The 20,243-nt window shown below is 61.7% G+C and overlaps 1 protein-coding gene across 27 annotated transcripts in view; it reads right to left on the bottom strand.

Annotated features, from left to right (window-relative positions):
- KIF1A (kinesin family member 1A) overlaps positions 1–20,243 on the bottom strand; it is a 72,975-nt gene that overhangs the window by 31,672 nt on the left and 21,060 nt on the right. For 16 of the 27 annotated variants that reach the window (XM_070422554.1, XM_070422555.1, XM_070422569.1 and 13 more), the window contains 23 exons: positions 19,528–19,604; positions 19,098–19,277; positions 18,455–18,520; positions 17,636–17,814; positions 16,564–16,675; positions 15,047–15,124; positions 14,276–14,341; positions 13,547–13,564; positions 11,588–11,663; positions 10,794–10,872; positions 9,809–9,951; positions 9,343–9,369; positions 7,897–8,108; positions 7,106–7,185; positions 6,744–6,819; positions 4,598–4,677; positions 3,961–4,067; positions 3,084–3,167; positions 2,470–2,650; positions 2,219–2,291; positions 1,927–2,020; positions 829–977; positions 321–499 (listed from right to left, as the gene is read on the bottom strand). In XM_070422554.1, the coding sequence (XP_070278655.1) occupies positions 321–499; positions 829–977; positions 1,927–2,020; positions 2,219–2,291; positions 2,470–2,650; positions 3,084–3,167; positions 3,961–4,067; positions 4,598–4,677; positions 6,744–6,819; positions 7,106–7,185; positions 7,897–8,108; positions 9,343–9,369; positions 9,809–9,951; positions 10,794–10,872; positions 11,588–11,663; positions 13,547–13,564; positions 14,276–14,341; positions 15,047–15,124; positions 16,564–16,675; positions 17,636–17,814; positions 18,455–18,520; positions 19,098–19,277; positions 19,528–19,604 (2,416 nt within the window). The remainder of the gene's footprint in view (positions 1–320; positions 500–828; positions 978–1,926; positions 2,021–2,218; positions 2,292–2,469; positions 2,651–3,083; positions 3,168–3,960; positions 4,068–4,597; positions 4,678–6,743; positions 6,820–7,105; positions 7,186–7,896; positions 8,109–9,342; positions 9,370–9,808; positions 9,952–10,793; positions 10,873–11,587; positions 11,664–13,546; positions 13,565–14,275; positions 14,342–15,046; positions 15,125–16,563; positions 16,676–17,635; positions 17,815–18,454; positions 18,521–19,097; positions 19,278–19,527; positions 19,605–20,243) is intronic. The other 11 variants (XM_070422561.1, XM_070422560.1, XM_070422581.1 and 8 more) reach the window with 2 other exon arrangements.

The following is a 20,243-nucleotide window of genomic DNA, read 5'->3' on the forward strand; positions in this document are numbered from 1 at the left end:
GTGGGGACCAAGGAGGTGGCCTGTAGCAGCCCCAGCAGCCCCCTCCCGGCCTCTCAGGCCCTGCGTGCTCATCCTGTGCCACCTCCCTGCAGCTCCCATCGCCTCCTCCACAAAGACGTACTACACGTTCCACTGCATTGGTGGAGGGAGAACCGGGCCCTGTATGAGGCTGGGTCTCAGTCACTGTTTGCTTCTGATTTTCAAAGAGATTAAGACAGGAGAACAAGCTGCATGGACAGGTGTCCCCATAAAACTGGTGCCCACCCCCCTTTTGGTGGTTCCCCATCCCCAACATCCACTTCCACCACCACCCGCCACACCTGAGCTTCTCCAGCGTCCAATAGTGGGTGGCCCCGTTCTTCTGGTCCTGCACCTCCACAGCCACGATGGTGCGGGGGAAGGGTCGCGTCTCTCGGTCTTTGGCAGCCTCTGGGGGCAGCAGGTCGGGAGGCAGTGGGGAGTAGAGTGTGTCCGTGAGGAGGACAAACTGGAACTGGACCTGTGACAGGCACAAGATGACCACCCGTCAGCCCCCTGGTGGGCAGGAGCCAGGGCCTGGGAAGGGCTTCCTTCCCACCACCCATAATCACGCTGCACATGGGAATCTCCCCACCCACCACCAGAGAGGGCTACACCTGCCCACCTGCCTGCCGGGAGCCACATCACCTCGGTCAGTTCCCTGCCTCCCTCCCATCCCCCCGCCCCCCACCCATGGGCCCAGGCCGGGCAGCACCACTCCACCATGCCCGGAGCAGAGGAGCCCAGTGTCAAGTCCAGCCATAAGCAGGACAGGTGATACCCTCCCTCCAAGACCGCCAGTGGGCCCACCTTCTTCTTGAGCTCCACGCTGATGGCATTGGCCTCCTTGAGGAAGATAGCATTGCCCCAGAGCTGGTCCCGCAGCGACGTGAACTGGTACCACCTCCACTTCCGGAAGGCCCACAGCGCCAGCTCGCACTCCCTCTCCGTCCACGGGACTGTGGGGAGGGGCCACACGGTCATCGAGGCCACACCACAACATCCTGCTCTGGGTCGGGGCCAGGGGCTCTGTGTCTGGGTCCCCAATCTCAGCCTAATTGTTCTGGGTGCTCAGAAAGAAGGAAGCTGGCAGGAAGAGGTGATATGAGCCGTGTAAAATGAAAGGAGGCTCTTCGGGCCCCAAGGAGGGCAGTGCATGAGCATCGTCCTGAGCCATCCTGAGTCGGACTGAAGCTTGGTGAGGAGTGAGGGGCCAGCAGGAAAATGACAGGCACACCGCCACATGGGGAAGCAGTGGGACGGGGACTGCCCTGCACACCCTCTCCAGCTCACGCCCTCTTTCCACCAAGAAGGGCCCAGGAAGGGGGCCAGTCCATGCTCCCAGGCTCAACCCCTCCTCCCAGCGACTCCTCCCACCCAGAGCCCTGCCTTTTGGAGCTCAAAGGGCACTCATTGGGTAGATGAGTCCAGACAAGGGGAAACCAAGGTCACATCCGCACAAAGGTGCTAACCAGCAGACCAGAGATCAAGCAGGACATGAACTCCATGGCCACCCTTGGGCCCCACAGCAGCATGAGTGCAGTTGATGGGCCACCTAAGCAAATGACCCAAGGTGAGGAGCAGTGTGACCTTGTCCAGGGGGAGCTCCAGCCTCCAGGTGGTAGCACAGGGTGAGTGGACACAGGACACCCTCCCCATCCTCCCCATGGTCCAAGCTGCTGCCTCCAGAACCCCATGTGTTTGCACACGCGTGTGCAGCTTGTGGGGTGCTTTCCTGCTGCAGTACAATCTCCCTGAATCCTGCCTCCTAGGGACACGGCTTCTTCCCAAGGAATAGGCAGGACCCCAGGGCAAAGATGCAGACCAACTGACCCCAGGAAGTGCCCTGGGGGCTGCATGTTCTTGGAGACCCAGGCCTTGCCCACCAGCAGGTTGGGGAGCCCTCACCTTCATCCTCTGGCTCTTCCTCCTCCTCGTTGACCTCTGGGAAGTACCTGGACTCCATCTGCTTCTGCAGGGCCTCCAGCTTGCTCTCATAGTCCTAGCACAGAAGCAGGGACTGTGACTCCTCCTGGGCCCCTCGAGCTGTGGGCCCCAGGCCTGCCCAGTGGGCCCAGACATGGACCAACACAGTGATGGCTTGGGGTAGTGGAGAGTAGGGCTGTTTGCAAAGCAGGGACCCGGCTCGCCCCACCCAGGCATTGTGTGGGGCCTGGGGGCCAGGGAGTGGCGCTCTCACCAGCCTTTGCTGCTCCAGCAGGTAGGTGGCCTCCTCCCGCTCCCGGCGGTATTGGTCCTCAAGCTCCTGGAGCCTGCGAGAGCAGGAGTGGGTGACTGTGGGGGTGGGTGGCTCGGCGGGGGTGGGTGACTGTGGGGGTGGGTGGCTCGGCGGGGATGGGTGACTCGGTGGGGGTGGGTGACTGGGTGGAGGGGGATGCGGTGCTGTGGGAGCAGCATGGGCCCTGAGGGGAGGCTCCCAGCCAGCCTCACCTCTGCTCCATCTCCTGCTTCATGTCGATGCCCTGCTTCTCCAGCAGCTCGCGCTGGGCGAAGGCCCAGTCCACAGGCTCTGAGGGAGTCTCCGCGCAGGGCGTGCGCTCACGCTCCTGCCGCGCCTGCTCGGGGTGGTTGAACCGGAACACGTGGCTCTTCCCCATGATGATGCGGTTTCCTGAGGGACAGAAGCCAGGTTGAACTAGGGGCACCTGCCCCCCCGGGTGGCCTCGGGTGGTGGGGAGGAGAGGGAAAGGGGGAGCGGTCCCTTCCTCGAATTAGGCTCCCAGCATCTCCCACCCCAGGAACCACCCCCGGGTCCTCAGCTCTGTGGAACTCCTCCGCTCGCCCCTGGCCCAGACTTCAATGGACCTCCTCACTTGCCCCAAATCCACCCTCTCAGCCCCTCCCCTTCTGTAGCCAGGGATGTTTGCAAAGTGCAGTCCCGGGCTTTCCCCATGTCCCATCCTTGCCATGGTGCCACCCCATGCCAGGCTCTCCTCCCAGCCTGGTGCCTCGAACCAATGCTCTGCCTTCCCGAATGCCCACAGCCCTGGGAGCAGACGGGCCCCACCGGCGGAGGGTGGCAGGGGCCTCCTGCCTGGCTGTACCTGACCGAAGGATGCTGGGCTCCGTGACTTTCTTGCCATTGACGTAGGTGTCTGCCCCCTCACAGGGCTCCAGGGTCACCACGGCTACAGGACAGATAGAGGGACAGACAGAAGGCCTGTCAGGAGCTGTCATCGTGGGTGCCACGCCCTCCAGCTACCTGCAGGGCTCTGCTCACCTGGCACCCATGGGCAGCCCCACCACCACTCTCCTCCTGGCTAGCAGCAAAGCCTTAACTGTTAGTGGCACCTTTTTGGGCCTCAGAGAAGCCGAGGGGTCACACCTGATTAATAGATGAGGAGAGTGGCACCCTGTCAAAGAGCCAGGAGGCTGTTCTGGGCTGACACCAACCCTGTCAGGCTCTCCAGGTGGGCAGCATGTCCCCAGGAGTCCCGGAGCCTCTCTGGCTCTGTGCCCGCCCACTCAGGGGAGGGCAGGCTTTGGGGACAGAGAATTCTGGGAGAGCCAATGTCCCCAATATTGTTTAAGGCCACCACCCTGAAGTGTCCCAGTTATACAGCAGGTGTCGGCCACCGTGTGCAGCCCAGAGGTGGCTGGACACCTGGCCTCAGCTGTAACAACACTCTGACCAGCAGGTGTTGGGCCGGTGGCCGCTCCACAGACAGCGGGAAAGTGTGGTCCAGAAATAATTCTCCACCCTCAACCTGGCTGGCTCCTCATGGCTCACTGTCCCACCACCCAGGATCACCCCAAAACACTCCGACACAGGAGAGGCTGCCCACAGCCCCAGCCTAGTCGCCCAAGTCCCTGTCTGATGGAGGGGCTTCCCAGGACTGACCAGGGATCTTGGAGGTAATGAGCTGGCCTGGGCTGACCGGAGGCTCAGCAGCACTGGGGTGGGGTGAAGAGTAGCAATACCTTCACTGCCGCCTCTGGAGTCGCTCCGGAAGACACAATGCTCCTCCTTGATGAAGTGCCCGCTCAGGACGATGTCTTGCCGCCTCTCCCCATCCTCGCGGCCCACTCTGTGGGGAACAGGGGGAGCACAGTCATCAATGACCAGGGTACCCAGGATGCCACCTGCTGGCTCCCTCCCCACTTCCCCTGCAGCCTCCAGGGACACCTACCTGGGCTTTAATGGGAAACATCCAAGATGCACATGAGTGGGGGCACATGGAATACCCCCAAACACAGCCAATCCTGGGAGAGCCACTCGGCCCAGCGTAGCCAGAGCATCACTTCCAGGAAACATGGATGGGCCCTCACCCCCACTGCTGCCCCATCCGTGAGCCTGCTCCACCTGGTGAGCCCACCCCACCTGTGAGCCCACCCCACCTGGTGAGCCCACCCCACCTGTGAGCCACCCCACCTATGAGCCCACCCCATTTGTGAGCCTGCCCCACCTGGTGAGCCACCCCACCTATGAGCCCACCCCATTTGTGAGCCCGCCCCACCTGGTGAACCACCCCACCTATGAGCCACCCCACCTATGAGCCCACCCCATTTGTGAGCCCACCCCACCTGGTGAACCACCCCACCTGTGAGCCTGCCCCACCTGGTGAGCCCATCCTTGATGTAGTAGAGGAGGCACTCAGACATCAGCGGGTCCTCGTTCAGGTTGACAAGATGCGGCGTCTAGGGAGAGAGGAGGGTCACCTGTCTTGCAGGGAGCAGGAGCCCAGCATTGGCTGCCTACCTGACCTCTCTCCCTGGGCACCAGACCACCACCAATGCTGGGCCTGGCCTTGTGAGGGACACGGCATCCTTCCAGCTTGGCAGGGAGGACCGGACACATGAAGGAAAAGTTTCCCAGAGGAAGAGCCTTTGACAGGGACTCCACAGACTTGGAGGGGACAGCCAGGTAGCAGGCTGGGTAGGGGCTCAGCCTTGGCACTCAGGGGGAGCTGGGCTTCGGGAGGGACTGGGAGCCCAGCTCTCAGCACTCAAGGGCCCAGGGGCGCTTGGAGTTGTGGTGGGCACCCAGGAGCAAGGGCTCCAGTGGGCACCCGAACCAAGGAGTAGAACTCTGGCCAAGAAGGCCTCAGACGCTGGCAGTGGGAGCAGAGAGGTTGTGAAAGTCTCCATCCAAGTCGACAACCCCTCACCATGCCTCTCCTGTCCATGGTCGAGCAAAACACGGTCCAAAGCCAAGGTGACCATCTCCCCCCAGTGGCCCCTGTCTAAGTCCTGCCCTGGACTCCCTGCTCCACTCTGTCCCCAGGGCAGCTGCTGCAGGCTCTGCCCCCTGGGGCCCGCCGCCCCACGTCCATCCCTCTGATGCTCTCCCCCCATCCCTCAGCTCAGGAACCACCATATTGTGTCCTGGGCGAGAGTCCTGCAACAGGCAGAGGCTGGGCCAGCTTCCTCAGTTTCCCACCTGACACCTTGGGGCGCGCTGTCCCCACCCAGAGCTGTAAGTCCCTCAGCACCCCACTCACACGTCTGTGTAGGGCTGTGAAGACCGGGTCATCAGACTCCCAGACAAACCATCCCAGCCACCCCAGCCTGGAGCACGCGTGTGTGGAAGGGCTGTGCTTGCCGGCTGGGCTAAGTGAGGGGACCCAGAGTCCCAGGAACACTGTGGTTCTGAGGAGGAGGTGTCTGCAGTGGTCCCCAGGGCTGTCCTCCATACCCAGGGCGACCAATGAAGATAAAGAACTGCAGGGCACCCAGCACCCTGAGGCCCCTGCACCCACAGCTCCACAAGCCAGCCTGGGGGCGCCCCACCCCTCCAGGAAGGAGCAGGGTCTGAAACAGCCCAGGAACAACACACTTTAGAAAACCAAGGCCTCTCCAGAAGGGATGTGAAGTAAGACCCCATCAAGGCCCTGCCTGCTCCCCACTCTGTCCCAGGTCCCCCCAACACCCCTTCCTCCTGCCTGTCAGCATGCACTGTCCCCCAGCCTGGACTGTGTAGGGGCAGAAGCCCAAGAAGCCTGGTCCCATTCCAGGGAGCCCACCATACCAGTGCCCTTGACTCCTCTTCCCTTGGAGCCCCCAATGGCTCAACGGGGGCTTCAAAGACTGGCAAACACAGAACCCATTTGCCCCAAACAAAGCTGGGGTGAAAAGCCGACCACTGGGGGCTGCACTGTGGGAGGAGGCCCGGTGCCTCCTCACCAACAAGGTGGCAGGGGCAGGGCCTGGAGAGCCACTACCACTGCCTCCAGGGAGGCCCCCTGGCTTGGAGCTCTGCTCCTAAGGGCTAGAAGGATCTGGCAATCTTTGGGGTGGTGGTGGTGTCTGGCTCCTAGAATCATCAGAGACTTTTCCCCAAATGCTCCATCTGAGCATCGGAGGGGGACTCCGTTGGAGGGCTCCCCGCTGGCAGACCCTGAGACCCTCCTAAGACAAGGTCTGGTGAGCTCTGAGAGGGAGCTGACTCCCAGCCCCAGGTCCGGCCCCGCCCTGTCTGTGGGCAGCACAGGCTCCAGGTAGGGTCCAGCCTGAGTCTGGTTCCCAGTGTCACCCTGACCTGGACGAGCACCCCAGCCCACTTCCTAAGGCTATAGGGAAGCCCCGCCCTGAGGAGGGGGGCTGGGTCTCACACAGGGAGGGCCCGTCTGTGGTGGGTGTGGGCCCTCAGGGCCTGGACCCCCTGCTGTACGCCCACTCCTTCTAGAGGACTGAGACCCCTCGAAGGCTGCAGGGGGCCCAGGCCTGTTCAAGCCGGGCCCCACAAAGTGGGGACCTGCTCCTACCTTTTTGGGAGAGAACACACCCAGAGTGCCGCCATCCTCCCTCATGGCCACGCCCATCTCGGCCAGCAGGGCTTCCCTGGAGGGAAGATGGGGGTTAGCTCAAACCTCAAGAGGCCACAGGACCTGCCTCCCCACAAGTGACCGGGAGCCAGTGGTGCTCTGGCCACACAGTCCAAGGCAGAGCCCAGGCAGTGACCCATCTGGTCAGTGAGTTAAGGTGTCTGCTTGGAGGTACAGACCACCTGATCAGGTCTGTGGGACCACAGGACAGGACCTGGGGGTCACCAGGTGAAAGAGGATGGGTCTGCCAGAGCCCACGCTGGAGCGCAGAGCTGTGCTGGCCCTGTGTCCCCACCACCCACCTCTCCATCCGGATGGCTTCCGTCCGCCGAAGCTTTTCCTCCCAGGTCTCGTTGAGTTCGGCTATGATCTTCTCTGTCTCCTGGGGGGGCGACACAGAGCAGAGCGAGGTCAGGGGCCAGGCAGAGAGCAGGGCTGCAGAGCACCAAGACCCCATTCCAGGCTGGAGCTTGATTTCTGAAGGATCCAGGGCTGAGGGGTAGTGTGAGCTCAAAACTGTGTGCTTGCCTCTGGACACACCCAGGGAACGGAGTAAAAACACTTCCTGTTTGCTTCCAGCCCACACCCTGGTGGACCCCACACCCAGGGGGGCCGCCACCCCATGTGGGCCTATGCCCAGGGCCCCCGCCCCCTGCTGCCCCACCCCAGCCTGGAGTCTGGCCTCTGTGCTTTTGAACCCTAAATCCTTCCGTCTCCAAGGTCTGGGCTCACCCTGCACCCAGGAAAACAGGACAGAAAACCTAAAACCAGCCTGGCTCATTGCAGGGGGTGAGGGAGTGACTGTGGGCACAAGGGGACCAGAGGGCAAAGGCTCGCAACCACAGAATAGCCAAGAGGGGAGGCAGAGCCCCCAGGACACCCACCCCCCTGTCAGCAAGGAGGGCCCCGTGGTGCTGGGTGGAGAGCAGTGACAGGTGGAGGGGGCGCCCGGGGCACGGCCTCACCTCCTGCCTTTAACAAGAGGGCTCGGCCCTGGGCCCAGAGGAGGGGGCCTCCCCGGGAGGCGAGGCCATGCCCACGGCTCCAAGCTCAGTTTCCCAGGGCCTGGTGCCCGCTCTGGCCCTGCCCTCACCTTCAGCCTTTCGATGGCCTCCTCACTGCCCGGGGCAAACAAGAGGCGCTCGTGCAGACTGGACACAGAGGCCGCGCGGCTGGACAGGGCTGAGAGCGAGGATGAGGGGCTCATGCCCACCAGGGCGTTGGTCACTGTGGAGAGATTGTCAGGGGCTTGACTCAACTCCGCCCAGCCACAGTTATGGTCATTGTTGTCAAGGTCAGACAGGTCTACGGGAGGAAGGGAGGGAGAGGGGGGCAGACAGACGGGAGGGAGAGAAAAGAGACACAAGTTGGGAGGTGGGTGAAGAGAAGGCAGAAAACAGAAACTATTAGTGAGGCGCAGCTGCCAGGCGCCGGGCAACACATGCAAGGCCACCTGTCACCCCACACGATGGGCCCTGCCCCCCTGCCCGCCCCCTCCCACAGCAGCACAGCACCATCGGACCCCCAGAGCCCCTCGCTCCACTCCCCTGCCCTGGGCCAAGGCCTCTCTGCGTTCCCTGCACCTGCATGCCAAACCCGCGCCACCCAGGCTGCCTTCAGCCTCTGAACCTGAGCTGCGTGAGCTCCATGGCTCCTCCAGCCCTCCCTGCATCTCCCGCCCTGTCCACTTCCCTTCACCGTCACTGGGCCCTGACACTCGTGCTCATCCTTTCTGCTGTGGGCGCCCCCCTCTGCCCACCCCTCACCTGGCCCACAATGCATCTCTGAGCTTCGGGTCAAGCTGTGCCGTCCACCCCTGGAGGGACCCTTCAGGAAGCCCCTACTCCTCCACTACCGAGAGGCTGCTCTGAGCATGGAGTATCCCAGCACTGGGCACCCAGGGAGCCCCAGCCACACCAGGGCCCCGAAGGCCCCAGAGTTGGGGCTGTGACACCCCTTAGGCCCCTCCTGGCAGAAGCAGACGTGGAGCAAAGCAGCAGCAAACGGGACAGCACGGGGTACTGGGGAAGCCGAGAGCCCCTCCACCCTTGGGGTCGGGAGGCACTGAACTGTGCCCTTGCTCAGGGAGCCAGGCCCAAGGCCAGCAGGGGTCACAGGTGGGGAGGATCTGGCAGCAACCAGACTCTTGGCATTTCCAGAGGGAAAAGGCCTTGGGGCATGAAGGGCCCGAGAGAGGTCGGGGCCAGGAGCCAGGGATGGACCGGGCCTCCAGCGCTGACACTCGGGACTCCCCAGGCCTCTGGGGCACATGGGGGCCAGGAGCCTGAGCCCAGACACTTTTAGTCTGAAGAGGCCTTGGCAGCCCCTTGCCTCCCTGGTGCTCCATATACACAGGGATGTGACCCCAAATCTACCAGAAGGGCACCTGTGAGAGGGCTGCTGTCCCAGCCCCTAAAGAGGGGGTGGGCTTGCCCCTCCCCGCTGTCCCTGGGCCTCGCCCCTCCCACTGGGCTGCCCCACACCCTGAGGGCAGGTGGCAGAAGCAGGGATGCACAGAGAGCAGCAAGGGGATACACACATTTGGGTCCTCCGGGCACAGTGTTGGCTAAGGGGGAGCGGAGGCGTGGGGGAGGGAGGAGAGACAGAGAAACAGAAGAAGAGGTTTGTCTCGAGAGTCCGGGGCTGCCCGTCCCAGGCCGGGCATCAGGCAGGCAGCTCTGGTCTTCAGCGGGGACACAGGGACCCCCACACCCGTGGCATGCCAACATGGCTTCTGGGGAGACCATCTCTGGCCTGCTTGGGCCAGCACCAAACCCAAACCACGCGGTCCCCCCAGGCCAAGGCCAGTACCCAGGCCTCCCATCCAGGGCAGCTCTGCCAGGAACAAGGCAGGGGCTGGGACTGGGTCAGAGGGACCTTGGTGGCAGCCTGACCCACCCCAGTCCAGGAGGGAATCCCAGGAGGGAGGCCAGGCTGGCCCAGGAGGTCCCTGGGGACCCACAGCCTGGTCCCCCAGCCCAGGACAGGCGGACACAGATACTCACTGTCGGTGATGTCCCCAAGACCCTGGGCATACAGCAGGTCCCGCAGCCGGGTCACCTCATCCTTCAGCTCACGAATCAGTTTGTTGTTGGGGTCCTCGTTGATGACGGCGTTACAGCGGATCTGCTTAGCCCGGTCCGCGTACCTGGGCAGCAGAGGGAGCTGTGGGCTGTGCCCATGCTGGCAGGCCCAAGGGTTGGGGGTGGGGGGGCAGAGCAAGGGCCTGGGGCTTGGGCAGAGCAAAGAGTCACCCCACTGGGAGTCAATAGGGCCATTTCCCAGAGACCTACAGGTGGGGTCACCCTGCCCTAGCTCACCCACTTAGGGAAACCCAGGCCCCAGAAGGGATGGGGCGGCATCTTCTCCCTATGAAGAGGCCTGGGCTCCTGGACCTCGGTTCCAGGGTGGAGGGAGCCCGTAGGGGATGTGAGAACATCCACGTGTTTGCCTGTCTGAGCCCGAGCCTTGCACAGCAAATGCACACGTAGGTACAGAGGGGAGCGTGTCCCGTGTCCTTTTTCTCTTTACTACCAGCAGTGCTCAGTCAAAAGGACCCGAGATGCTGACCTGGCTGCTAGGCAGCCTCCTGCAGGGCAGGAGCCCGGGCTTCCCCCAAAGGGTACCCGCCTGCAGCCAGGGGGACCTTTAAGACACCCTCACCCCTCTGCTAATTAAAGATCCGCAGTGGCTCTCATGACTGATTGGGGCTGCAAGCTGCTCAGCCCACAAGCACAGCTCTCTCAGTCGTCTGCACGAGGGCCCTTGGCCACTTGTAGCCCCAAAGTGTACCCCAAAGGGTTATGGGAATGGAACAGGTCCCATGGAGACCCAGGCACCCCTGACAGTCCTTGGAGCCTCAAGGAGTCCCAGGTGAAATGACCTCCCCAAGAGGCACCCCCCTCACAGGTGTTCCTGACTTGGGCAGGGAGGGATCACTCCCACCCGAGCCTGGTTGGGGCCCAGGGCCCGCCTCCCTCAAGAACACACCTCAGCGTGCTCAGGGTCTCGTCGTAGTTGATGTCTGCGGGGCTCAGGGCCGCCACCATCGCCGTCCTCGAGTTCCCACCTGTGGGAAGAAGACCAGGCCGTGCAGAAGGTCAGCCCACGGCCTTGTTCTCCCCTCTCGGTCCCCTCCTACATTTACAGCTGGGGGGGGGGGGGGGCCTGTGGCTCAGAGAGGTAAACAGAAAAATGGGCCAACTGGGTGGCACAGAGGGGCTCTAGGATGCAGCCGAGAAAGGCCGGGGATCCGCTGTCTATGTTCATCAGGCCAGCCCAAGACTCAGTCTATCGCCCTAGGCATCAACTTCCCCCGCTGGGGAGGATCCCTGAGTTTATATTTGGGTGAGAGGCATTTCAGTTTCCATCTCCCCATTTACTGCTACTGGTTACAAACTCAGGCAGAGAGGAGAAGGGGTGATTTATGGCAGCTCCCCAAAACCCAGCAAGCAGAGTCCCGGGTCCCTATCATAGAACGGGAAACCAAGGCCAGAGAGGAGTGGGCACTTGGTCTGGGTGTCACGGGCCTGAACAAGGAACCCTGACATGGTGGGTGGGTTCTGTGGCCCATGGACCATCCTGGTTCCCCACACTTGCTGTCAATAACCTTTCTCTGGCCACTGTCCCAGGCCCTCTGGAAGGACCCCCAGGTTCACCTCAGTCGTGGCCCAGAAAGGAACTAGGCCTCCTGGTGGCTGGGCACTCCTCTAGGCAGGAAGACGGGGCAGTGGCCCAGGCTGGGAGTTAGAACCCCAGGGTTGGGCGAACCCACCAGTCCTCACCCAGGTTCTCCCTGAGGAGCCAGGTCAGCACAGAATCTCGGTAGGGAATGAAATCTGTCTTCTTCTTTTTCTTGTTCTGTGCGGGAGGAACATTCAAGGTCAACCCTGAACTCATGGAGGAGGAGAGGCAAGCACAGGGTGGTCCCCAAAGCCAAGGCTGCCGTGGGGGACAGGGCTGGGCCAGCTCTAAGGCTTCTCCACACCTGGACCCAGGGTGCCCCGCCAGGCACCTCCCCCAGGGCTGGAATCAGCGACTTGCTGCACATCCCTCAGGTCCCTCGCTTGTCATCCCCACCGTGTCTGGGTCGCACAGTGGGACCCGAGCCCAGGCATGCTGATGTCACGGCTGGTGTATCGCCCTCCGCCCTGTCAGAAGGGCCCATCTGAGCCCCTCCTCAAACACCAGCAGTGGCTCTGCTGACTGAAATAAAAGGCCCACAACGAAGTGCGGCATCCGGCCTCCGCCAGCCCCACAGCTTACCGCCCTTCCACACAGCACTCACCCTCCATGTCCATCAAACTTCCCACCTCCCTTCAGAAGCCAGATTGCAAGCCCTGCTTTCATACCAGTGCCCCTCCCTCCCATTAAGAAGCACCCTCCACACTGTCTACCCCAGTGGCTCTTTATTCCTCTAGTAAGGCAAATCCACTCAAAATGTGGACTCCAGCCCATATAATGGCTGCGAGAATCACCTCGGTGAACCCGCCATGACTGACATAGTGACTCCACTAATCATGAAGATTCAGTTACTTTCCAGTGTTGGCTCTTTTATGTACACAGCTGCTTAAGAAGTATTTGTGGCCCTAGCTGGGGTTCTCGGCCCTTGGACCAAAGGGTCTTGGGTTCAATTCCCGGTCAAGAGCACTGGGTTGCAGGCTCAATCCCTGGCCCCGGTCAGGGCATGTGCAGGAGGCAACCGATTGATGTGTCTCCCTCACATTGATGTTTCTCTCTCTCTCTCTCTGTCTCTATTCCCCACCCCTCCTCCCTCCCTTCCACTCTCTAAAAATCAATGGGAAAATATCCTTGGGAGAAGATTTTAAAAAAATATTTGTGGAGCCCCCATAGTGGCCAGCAGACACGGCCCCTGCCCCCAGAGCCCCTCCCATGGACACTCACAGGTGCCCCTGCAAGGGGCCGGGCCATTTCTCTGGGGCCAACACATTCGTCATTGCTTTTTAGGATGATCCCCAAGAGGAGCTCCACAACTCTCAGGGGACAAAGGGTGAAAGCTCTCAAGACACGCTATCAAAGGGGGTTTCAGGAACGCTGGGCCGGCTCTGTGAGCCGGTTTGAGCTCCAAGCCATCAGTACTTGGGGCTTCCCTTTGTCCTTTGGAAACTTGGTGGGTGAAAAACTCCATTCCTACTCTTCTTTACTTAATTCCTGAGGCTGAATCTCTGCCACATTTGTCCTTGTCACCACAGTATATGCCGTACAATCACTCAGTTACTTCGCCTTTGACTTTTGCTGCTCCCTCACCAGTGCCCGTCCACCCACCAGCAGCCCTTGCTCTGCCATGCTCAGCAACTCCCAGAACCACCCACCGCCCTCCCTCTCCTCGGCCTTCCCAGCCTGCACCGTCTTATTCCTAGAAGGTCAACACAATTGTTCGTATGGAAAAAGACATGCAGGTTATGACTATTATGATAGCTTTAGTAACTGTTTCACTCACAACTGTAAACCTACTTTTGCCCACCCCTATAGTCTTCCTTTCTGTTTCTATTATCTGCCTCCTGCACTGCCCAGGCCCCAGAGGCTGTGTTGCTCTCCTAGCTCGGGGCCTAGCTCAGAGTTGGGCGCAATGTGTTTGCTGGGTAAGTGCACAAATGAAGGGGTGGATTCTACTGCCGCAGCCTTCGCGAGGGTAGCCTGAGCTAAGGACACTGTTTGCTTCTAGCCCCTCCCCATCAAGGACTGAAGACGCCTCCCCGCCGGAACTGAAGTAAGCAGCTCACCTTATTGGGCCCAGAGTCCTGAAAAGGAAAAGACAGAAAGAGTCTGAGGACCTGGAGCGAGCCTGGGGCCCCAGGGTGTGCGAGGAGAGGGGGACGGGCTGGCTCCAGAGGGCAAAGGAGCAGGGAAGGCCTGAGCACGTGCCAGGCGTCCATCACTCGCCGCCCGGCCATCGCTGGCCACCCTGAGCTGGGCCCGAGAGTCAGACCAAATGATAGTGCAGCCTCTCAGGCTGCTGCCCCCCATCAGCCCTTCCCTCCATCAACAATTTCAGAGGTGGGCAGGGTCTCCGGAGATTTGCCCATCCCTGGCTGAAGGCCTGGGTGTCTTGGTGAGTGGGCAATACTGCCTGCCCTGTGGGGCCCATCAAACCCAGTCCCTCAGCTCCAAGGGCCATGGGCTCCCTCCTGGAGGATGGCCCAGGTGGGGCTAACTGAGGTCAGAGCTGACACAGCCCTGCCCTCCGAGAAGGACGCCCGCCAACAAGCTCACCAAAGCTCATGGTGACCTGCAAAGGGCCCTGGGGGGAATACAGCTCACCCCAATTTTACAGGTGGGGACACTGAGGCTTCAGGAAGTGACTCCATCTGTAGCCTAGTGACACCCCACCCACATCTCTGGGCTTCCCTCAAACCCCTACAGGCTCCCAGCATCCCCGAGGAAAGCAGGACAGGGCGGCCCCTCCATGGTCTGCCCCATCAGCCTCGTCCTAGAAGCCCGAGCCCACTCACCATTTCAGCCAGAGCAGAGATGACCTTCCCCAGTGTAGTCAAGGACTTGTTGATATTGGCTCCCTCCTGTGGTGGAGAAGACGGTCGGGACATTAGGAAGCCTCGGGAGCCTGGGGCCTGACCCATGTGGGGTGGGCTGAGGCCACCCAGCCAGGACTGTTGACCCTTTGGGCTTTTAGGGGGTATGGGAGCCTCCGACAGGAGGCCGATCAGAGGCCCACCTGGCCGGGCAAGGGAGTGCAGTTTGCCCAGGGTTCTCCTGGGCTTCCTAGAAATCCTAGTAACACCCCACAGATGCCCCACCTGGAAACATTTCCAAAGCCCCATCCCATCCATCAGGTAACAGTGGGGACCAAAGGGGGGCTCAGGGAAACAAAAATTCTCTTTCCTGACACTCAAGACTGCTTGTATCCCCGCAGGACCATGGCCGGCCAGCTCACTGCACCTCCCACAGCTGCCTCAGCCTGTGTTCTTCCGGTGGGAAAGCGCAGACCCCAGTGGCGAGGTGCTGTGGGGCCCACAGAGGGCCCAGCTTTCCTGCCAGGTTGTCTGCCTGCTGGTCTTCTCCCATCTCCTCACCTGTGCCCCCCACCCACCCACCTAGGCTCACCCTTGAGGGTGGCCCCAATACCTCCCTCCAACCCCAAGAAGGGCTGAGCCCTCCTGCCTGGCCCACCCTGGAACAAGCCAGGATTGAAGACTTGACCCCGCCTTTGAGTAGGGTAGCAGGGGACCCACTGGTCTCCATGGGCGTGGCAGTCGGACCCCTACCTTGAGCCGCGTGCCCTTCGCTCCTGTGGAGTCAGCCCGCTCGCTCCCAGCCAAGTCCACCAGGCTGATTTTGCTCACCTGAAAAGGCAAATGTGTCAACTGCAGAAGATGCCATGAGGCTGCTATGGGGCACCCTTCCTCCCTGGGCACCGCCTAAAGGGCCCACCCGCAGAGCCATGGCCAAGCCCCACCCTGGGGTCTAAAAGTCTGTGGCCCTGCGTTCCTTCTGCACCTCTGTTCGCAGCTCTTCGGACACTACCTGAGGTTTGAGGCCACCTCACCTCACAGGCTGCAGGCCCCCCACCCCTGAGCACAGGGTTGCGGCCACACTGTTTTCTGCACACTCGATGCTCTTCACGTGTTTGTGCGTGGACTCCCCACAGCACCCATGAGGTGGGTCCCTCACTAGCACCCATTTCCACAGATGGGAACTTTGCCTGTGCTGGGGTTTAAACCCGGTTCCAGTGCCCCAGCCACTGCTTGAATTCCTCGTGCCCGGGGCAGGGGGCCCCAGTACACTTCCCTGGCCTAGGGCAGGTGGCCACCTGCATTCAGAGGAGGCCAAGGCCCTCTTGAGCATGGCTACTGAGGGCAACTCGCCCAGATGTCAACAGGCCCAGACATCAGTGGGATCCTCTCGGTACCCTGCAACCAGGCTGACCCATCCCTGCCCTCCAGGCCCCATTGGGCTGTCATGAGCCTCCAGGAGGCTAGTGCCTGGCCGAGGTGACCCCAGCACCACCAGGTCTGAGTGGCGCTATCTTCCCTGACCCTCTGTGGATCCTAGGGTGCTGCCTGAGAGAGCCGGCCCTCCAGGAGGTGGCTGAGGTGCCCTGGGAGAAGGCCTGGACGTGGGGGTGGGGGAGAGGCACAATCAGAGGGAACCTGGCGCTGTAGGGCACAGCTACTGGTGGACGTGACAGGCTTGGCACCGGCTCTGCTGCCCCTTTCCGGAGCCCACAGATGTGTGTCGGGATAGAGGCCTCAGAAGAGGACCCCCCTGCCTGGGTCCATGGCGCATGCCAAGGCACATGGGAAAGGCATCTGGGGCTGTGGGCAGTGGGGCAGGGTGGTGCCCGCTCAGCACAGCCTCTCCTTTGTGCTCGAAGATGCCAGTGCCCACGGTCACCTCTGTAACAGGCACTCACTCGAGCTGAGACCTCTTGGCCTCCACTGCTGCCTCCACGGGTCGCCCAGGCATCCTGAGCCTGTGGGGCTGTGCTGGGGTGCAGTTCTGGGGACATCTCAGCCCCCAGTCTCCACCAAAACCATCTGGTAGGAGAGTCCATGGCTCCTCCACCCCAAGTCCCTTCCACACCCAGGTGGCATCAAATGCCCAGATGAGGCGGCCTCCCAGGTCTGGCCAACCTCTCACCAAGGGTTGGAAGTGCCTGGTACCCGGTGTGAGGTCGCTGCCCATGCCTCCCAGGCCAGTGTGTGGCTTGGCCTCCTCATCCTGCCTGACCGGCCGGACCCGTCCGCCTGCCTGATGTCACCAGCACCAAGGCCACGCTCACTTTCTCTGTGGTGATGTCGGTCTCCGCATCATGGCGCTTCTGAGTGAAGATGATGTTGAAGACGGCGTGGGAGCGGCTGCTGGTCTCATTCATGTTCGTGGCGGCCACAGTCCTGAGGGGACAGAAGCCACTTGGGGTTACCCATCATCCTGTGGTTGGACATTCGGGTCACCAGTGGTGCCAGTCCCCTGGGCCAGGTCATGGGGTGTCAGCTCCCCTGGGTTCTCAGGGTTGCCCCGCTGGTGACCATGCCTCCTGTCAGAGCAACAGGGCCCACACACCCCTGTCCACCATGTCCATCATGGGACCCTCACCCCCCAGCTCCAGCCTGGTACTTGGGGTGCTGTGACTGGGGATATATCTCTACTCCCAGGTGCTCAGCAAAGCCAGGTATTGCTCACTCTATAAGCTGAGCAGGAGCCCTCACGGCTGTGATGTGGGAAGCCCCAAAGCCACCGACAGGCAGAGACCTCAGGGAAGTGTCCCCCGATAGGCTCCCTGTCTGACAGCCCACAGCACGAGGGGCCTCATCAGAACAGAGCCCCCACAGGACCACAAATGAGGGGTGGTGGTGACCCACAAAGGGAACCCTAACCCTCCAGGAGTTCCTGGGTGATAAAGAGGGGGACTGTTGTCATGACAACCAGGCAGTGAAGCCCAGGAAAATGGGCTGCTTATGGCCGGCAGTGCCTACAGCTGACACTTCCCCATGAGCTCCTGCCCAGAGCCCTATCCACGGGCCCCATTTACCCTCAGAGCAGGTGGGCCAGACCTCAGTCTCCTGGTCACTGGGCCCAGCAGGCCAGCTGCCTGTAGGGATGACCAACAGGGGCAGCAGCCACAGATGGCGCCGGCACTTCCCCCCACAGGGTGCACAGCCCACCCCCAGGAGGAGCAGCCCACCTGTAGGTCACAGTGTCCCCCTGTGCAGGGAGCTGCAGGCCCCCAAGGCCCACACCTCCTCAGGGAAGACGACAGGTGCCCCAGGGACCAGCCTTCCTCACAGAGACTGGAAGCTGTGGGCACAGTGGGGGTTAGAGGACAGAGAGGGTGGGCAAGTCACCCCACACACCTGGCCTTGTTCCCTGAGTCCATGAGGTCCTGGATGTCATTGTAGGAGGTGACGGCCAGCTTGGAGAGGTCCTCCACATACGGCCCCAGCAGCGGGTGCTCCCTCACACGCAGGTTGCCCTTGTTCTTGGGGTTCAGGAGGTCGCGGACACGCTCACAGTAGATCTCCATGTAGCTGACCTACAGGGCGGAGACACTTGTATGGGAGCCACCATCAGAAACCCCAAAGATAGGTGTGGGGATAGCTATCAGAAATACTCAAGATGGGAGGTGGGGCTGTCATCAGGGACTCCTGAGGAGGGGGTATTAGGAGATGTGGGGGTCACTACCCAAGAACCCTGAGGAGGGAGTGCAAGGGCCACCATTAGAGACTCTTGGGGTAGGGAGCGTGGACCACCCACTGGGTAGGGGGAGGTGTGCAAAGGAATCCAAGCCCCTGCGTGAGTGTGTGCATTGGGGGTGTCAGCCCATCCCTGCCTGCCTGGCCCTCCCCACCCACAGCCATCCTGGGGTCCACTCTGAGGCCACAGCCACAGTATGGCCCAGGCTATGCAGCTCTGAGGCACCTGTCCCTGTGCCCAGCACAGAGCAGCAGCTCACTGTACACCAGCTGAGCAGAGGACTGGCCCTCACTCCCCTGCGCCCTGCACACCTGTGCCCTGAGTGGGTGTGGTGGCATGGTTGCCACATGTGCAAGCGAGTGACAAGCTAAGGGCACAAACCAGTGATGGGGTCTCACTATACACCAGAAAAGCATCGCTATCCATGCCTACGACCCCAGTCATGCCCAGAGGACCAGAAGCTGGGCGGGGAACCCTACCTCCACGGAGTAGGACATGTTGTCATTGGTTGTGTCATTGATGCGGGAGAACAGGTCCTCGCAAAGCTGTAGAGACCCAAGACATAGTCAGATGATGAAGGCCCTGCCCTCAGGGTGCTATGGGTTGCCTGCGCCCAGGCTAGCCGTTGTTCTCTTGGCCCCTCACACCCTCACAGTTCATCTTGAAGGCACTGAGAAGGCCTGCAGGCGAATGAGCTGCTGTCTTCTGCTTAACTCAGTGGTCCCCTCATTGACATCTGACCTTTTCTCACGTATCATCTGCTCACACTGGCCTGCTCCTCCGGCCGTCCTTGGGGGGTGGGGGGGGTGGGTGGTCTGCCATGTTACAGACCACCCAGTGTTCTCTGCTGCCCTGACCAGGTCAAGCACTGAGCAGCTCAGATCCAGAAGCCCACCCGGGGGCTGGGCCGGGGTGGGTCCCAGCAGTATCTGAGGCATCTGCATCTCAGCCTTCAGTTAACCTGGGCACCTCTCCCTGCCCAGACCACCAGTCCTCACAGCCCCTGGCGGGGGGGTGGTCACTTCCACCAGCAGGTCTCCCAGCTGCCCCTGCTGCTCTGTGTGTCCCTGCCATCACTGGGTCCTGCCACCCCATCGCCTATGCCCTCCCTGCCCCACATGCCTGTGGGATGATGCCCTGTTGGTCCTTCTCCTGCTTGCCCATCATGGTGTAGGACTTGCCAGCCCCCGTCTGGCCGTAGGCGAAGATGCAGACGTTGTAGCCCTCGAAGGCGTGCTGCAGCATCTCCTCGCCGATGTCCTGGTACACCTGCTTCTGCGACGCATAGTTGATGTCCTCGGGCTGCAGGACAAGAGGGGCTGCAGCTGCAGGAGTCGGGGGCGCTGAGGGCTCAGCCCACTACATTCCCCGAGGGCCCACATCATGTCCCGGAACCTCCAGGGCAGGAAGAAATGTGGTCATCGCCTCATTTAGAGAGGAACGTGCAGCTCAGAGAGGCCGAGGGACTGGGTGTGGGCCACACAGCAGGAGGGGCTGAGCGGTGTCCACACAGCTGGGGCCTACCTCCCGTGGACCCCCAGCCCGGGCTTACCGAGGTGTGTGACCAGTAGGAGTAGTCGAAGCTGAAGCTTTTGGGCGTCTCCTTGGGCTGTTTGGGGTTAACGATGGCTGTGGGGAGGGGGACAGGTGTGGTGGTTAGCGCTGTGATGCGTCTCCACTGTGTGTCCGGGAGTGCTGGCTGCGCCCCCCCCCCGCCCCCCCGCCCCCCGCAGGGACACGACTTATTCTCTTCCCATCAGTGCCCTTTCAGGTTCTTTCCAGGTGTGCGCTCATGGCTCTAAGGACTGTCCCCTCACAGGTCCCTCCCCTCTCCCTCACCGAGCTGCACCCCGGCCTGGCTCGCGAGTCACGGAACATCAGTTCATCAAACTAGGAAGGAAGCCACAAACTCGAGGTGAAGCGATCACCCACCCTGGCGCCTGCCAAGTGTGCCAGGACACCCCTCCCCCCAGTCCAAGGCTGCTTCACCCCAGGTCTGTGAGGCCCAGTCCTCAGCGTTTCCCAGACTCCGAACCCAGCAGGCAGTGGGTCCTCAGTGGCAGGAGGGACCTCGGCCCCAACCCTGTCAGGCCACCCTGCCTGCTGCCCACCGTCTGAACCCGAAATGTCCATGTTGATAGAGGATCGTTAGACCCCCCAACGTCCCACCCAGCTGGAGGCAGATCCCTCCAGGGGATCCACCGGGAACTCGGACCAATCCCAGTCATTAAGGCTTCAGGCACCCCTAGGAGGCCACTCCCCCACCCC

The sequence above is a fragment of the Myotis yumanensis genome, unplaced genomic scaffold (assembly GCF_028538775.1).
Source record: "Myotis yumanensis isolate MYYU_CA2020_CCGP unplaced genomic scaffold, mMyoYum1.0.hap1 SCAF_8, whole genome shotgun sequence".
In the NCBI taxonomy this organism is placed as follows: domain Eukaryota; kingdom Metazoa; phylum Chordata; class Mammalia; order Chiroptera; family Vespertilionidae; genus Myotis; species Myotis yumanensis.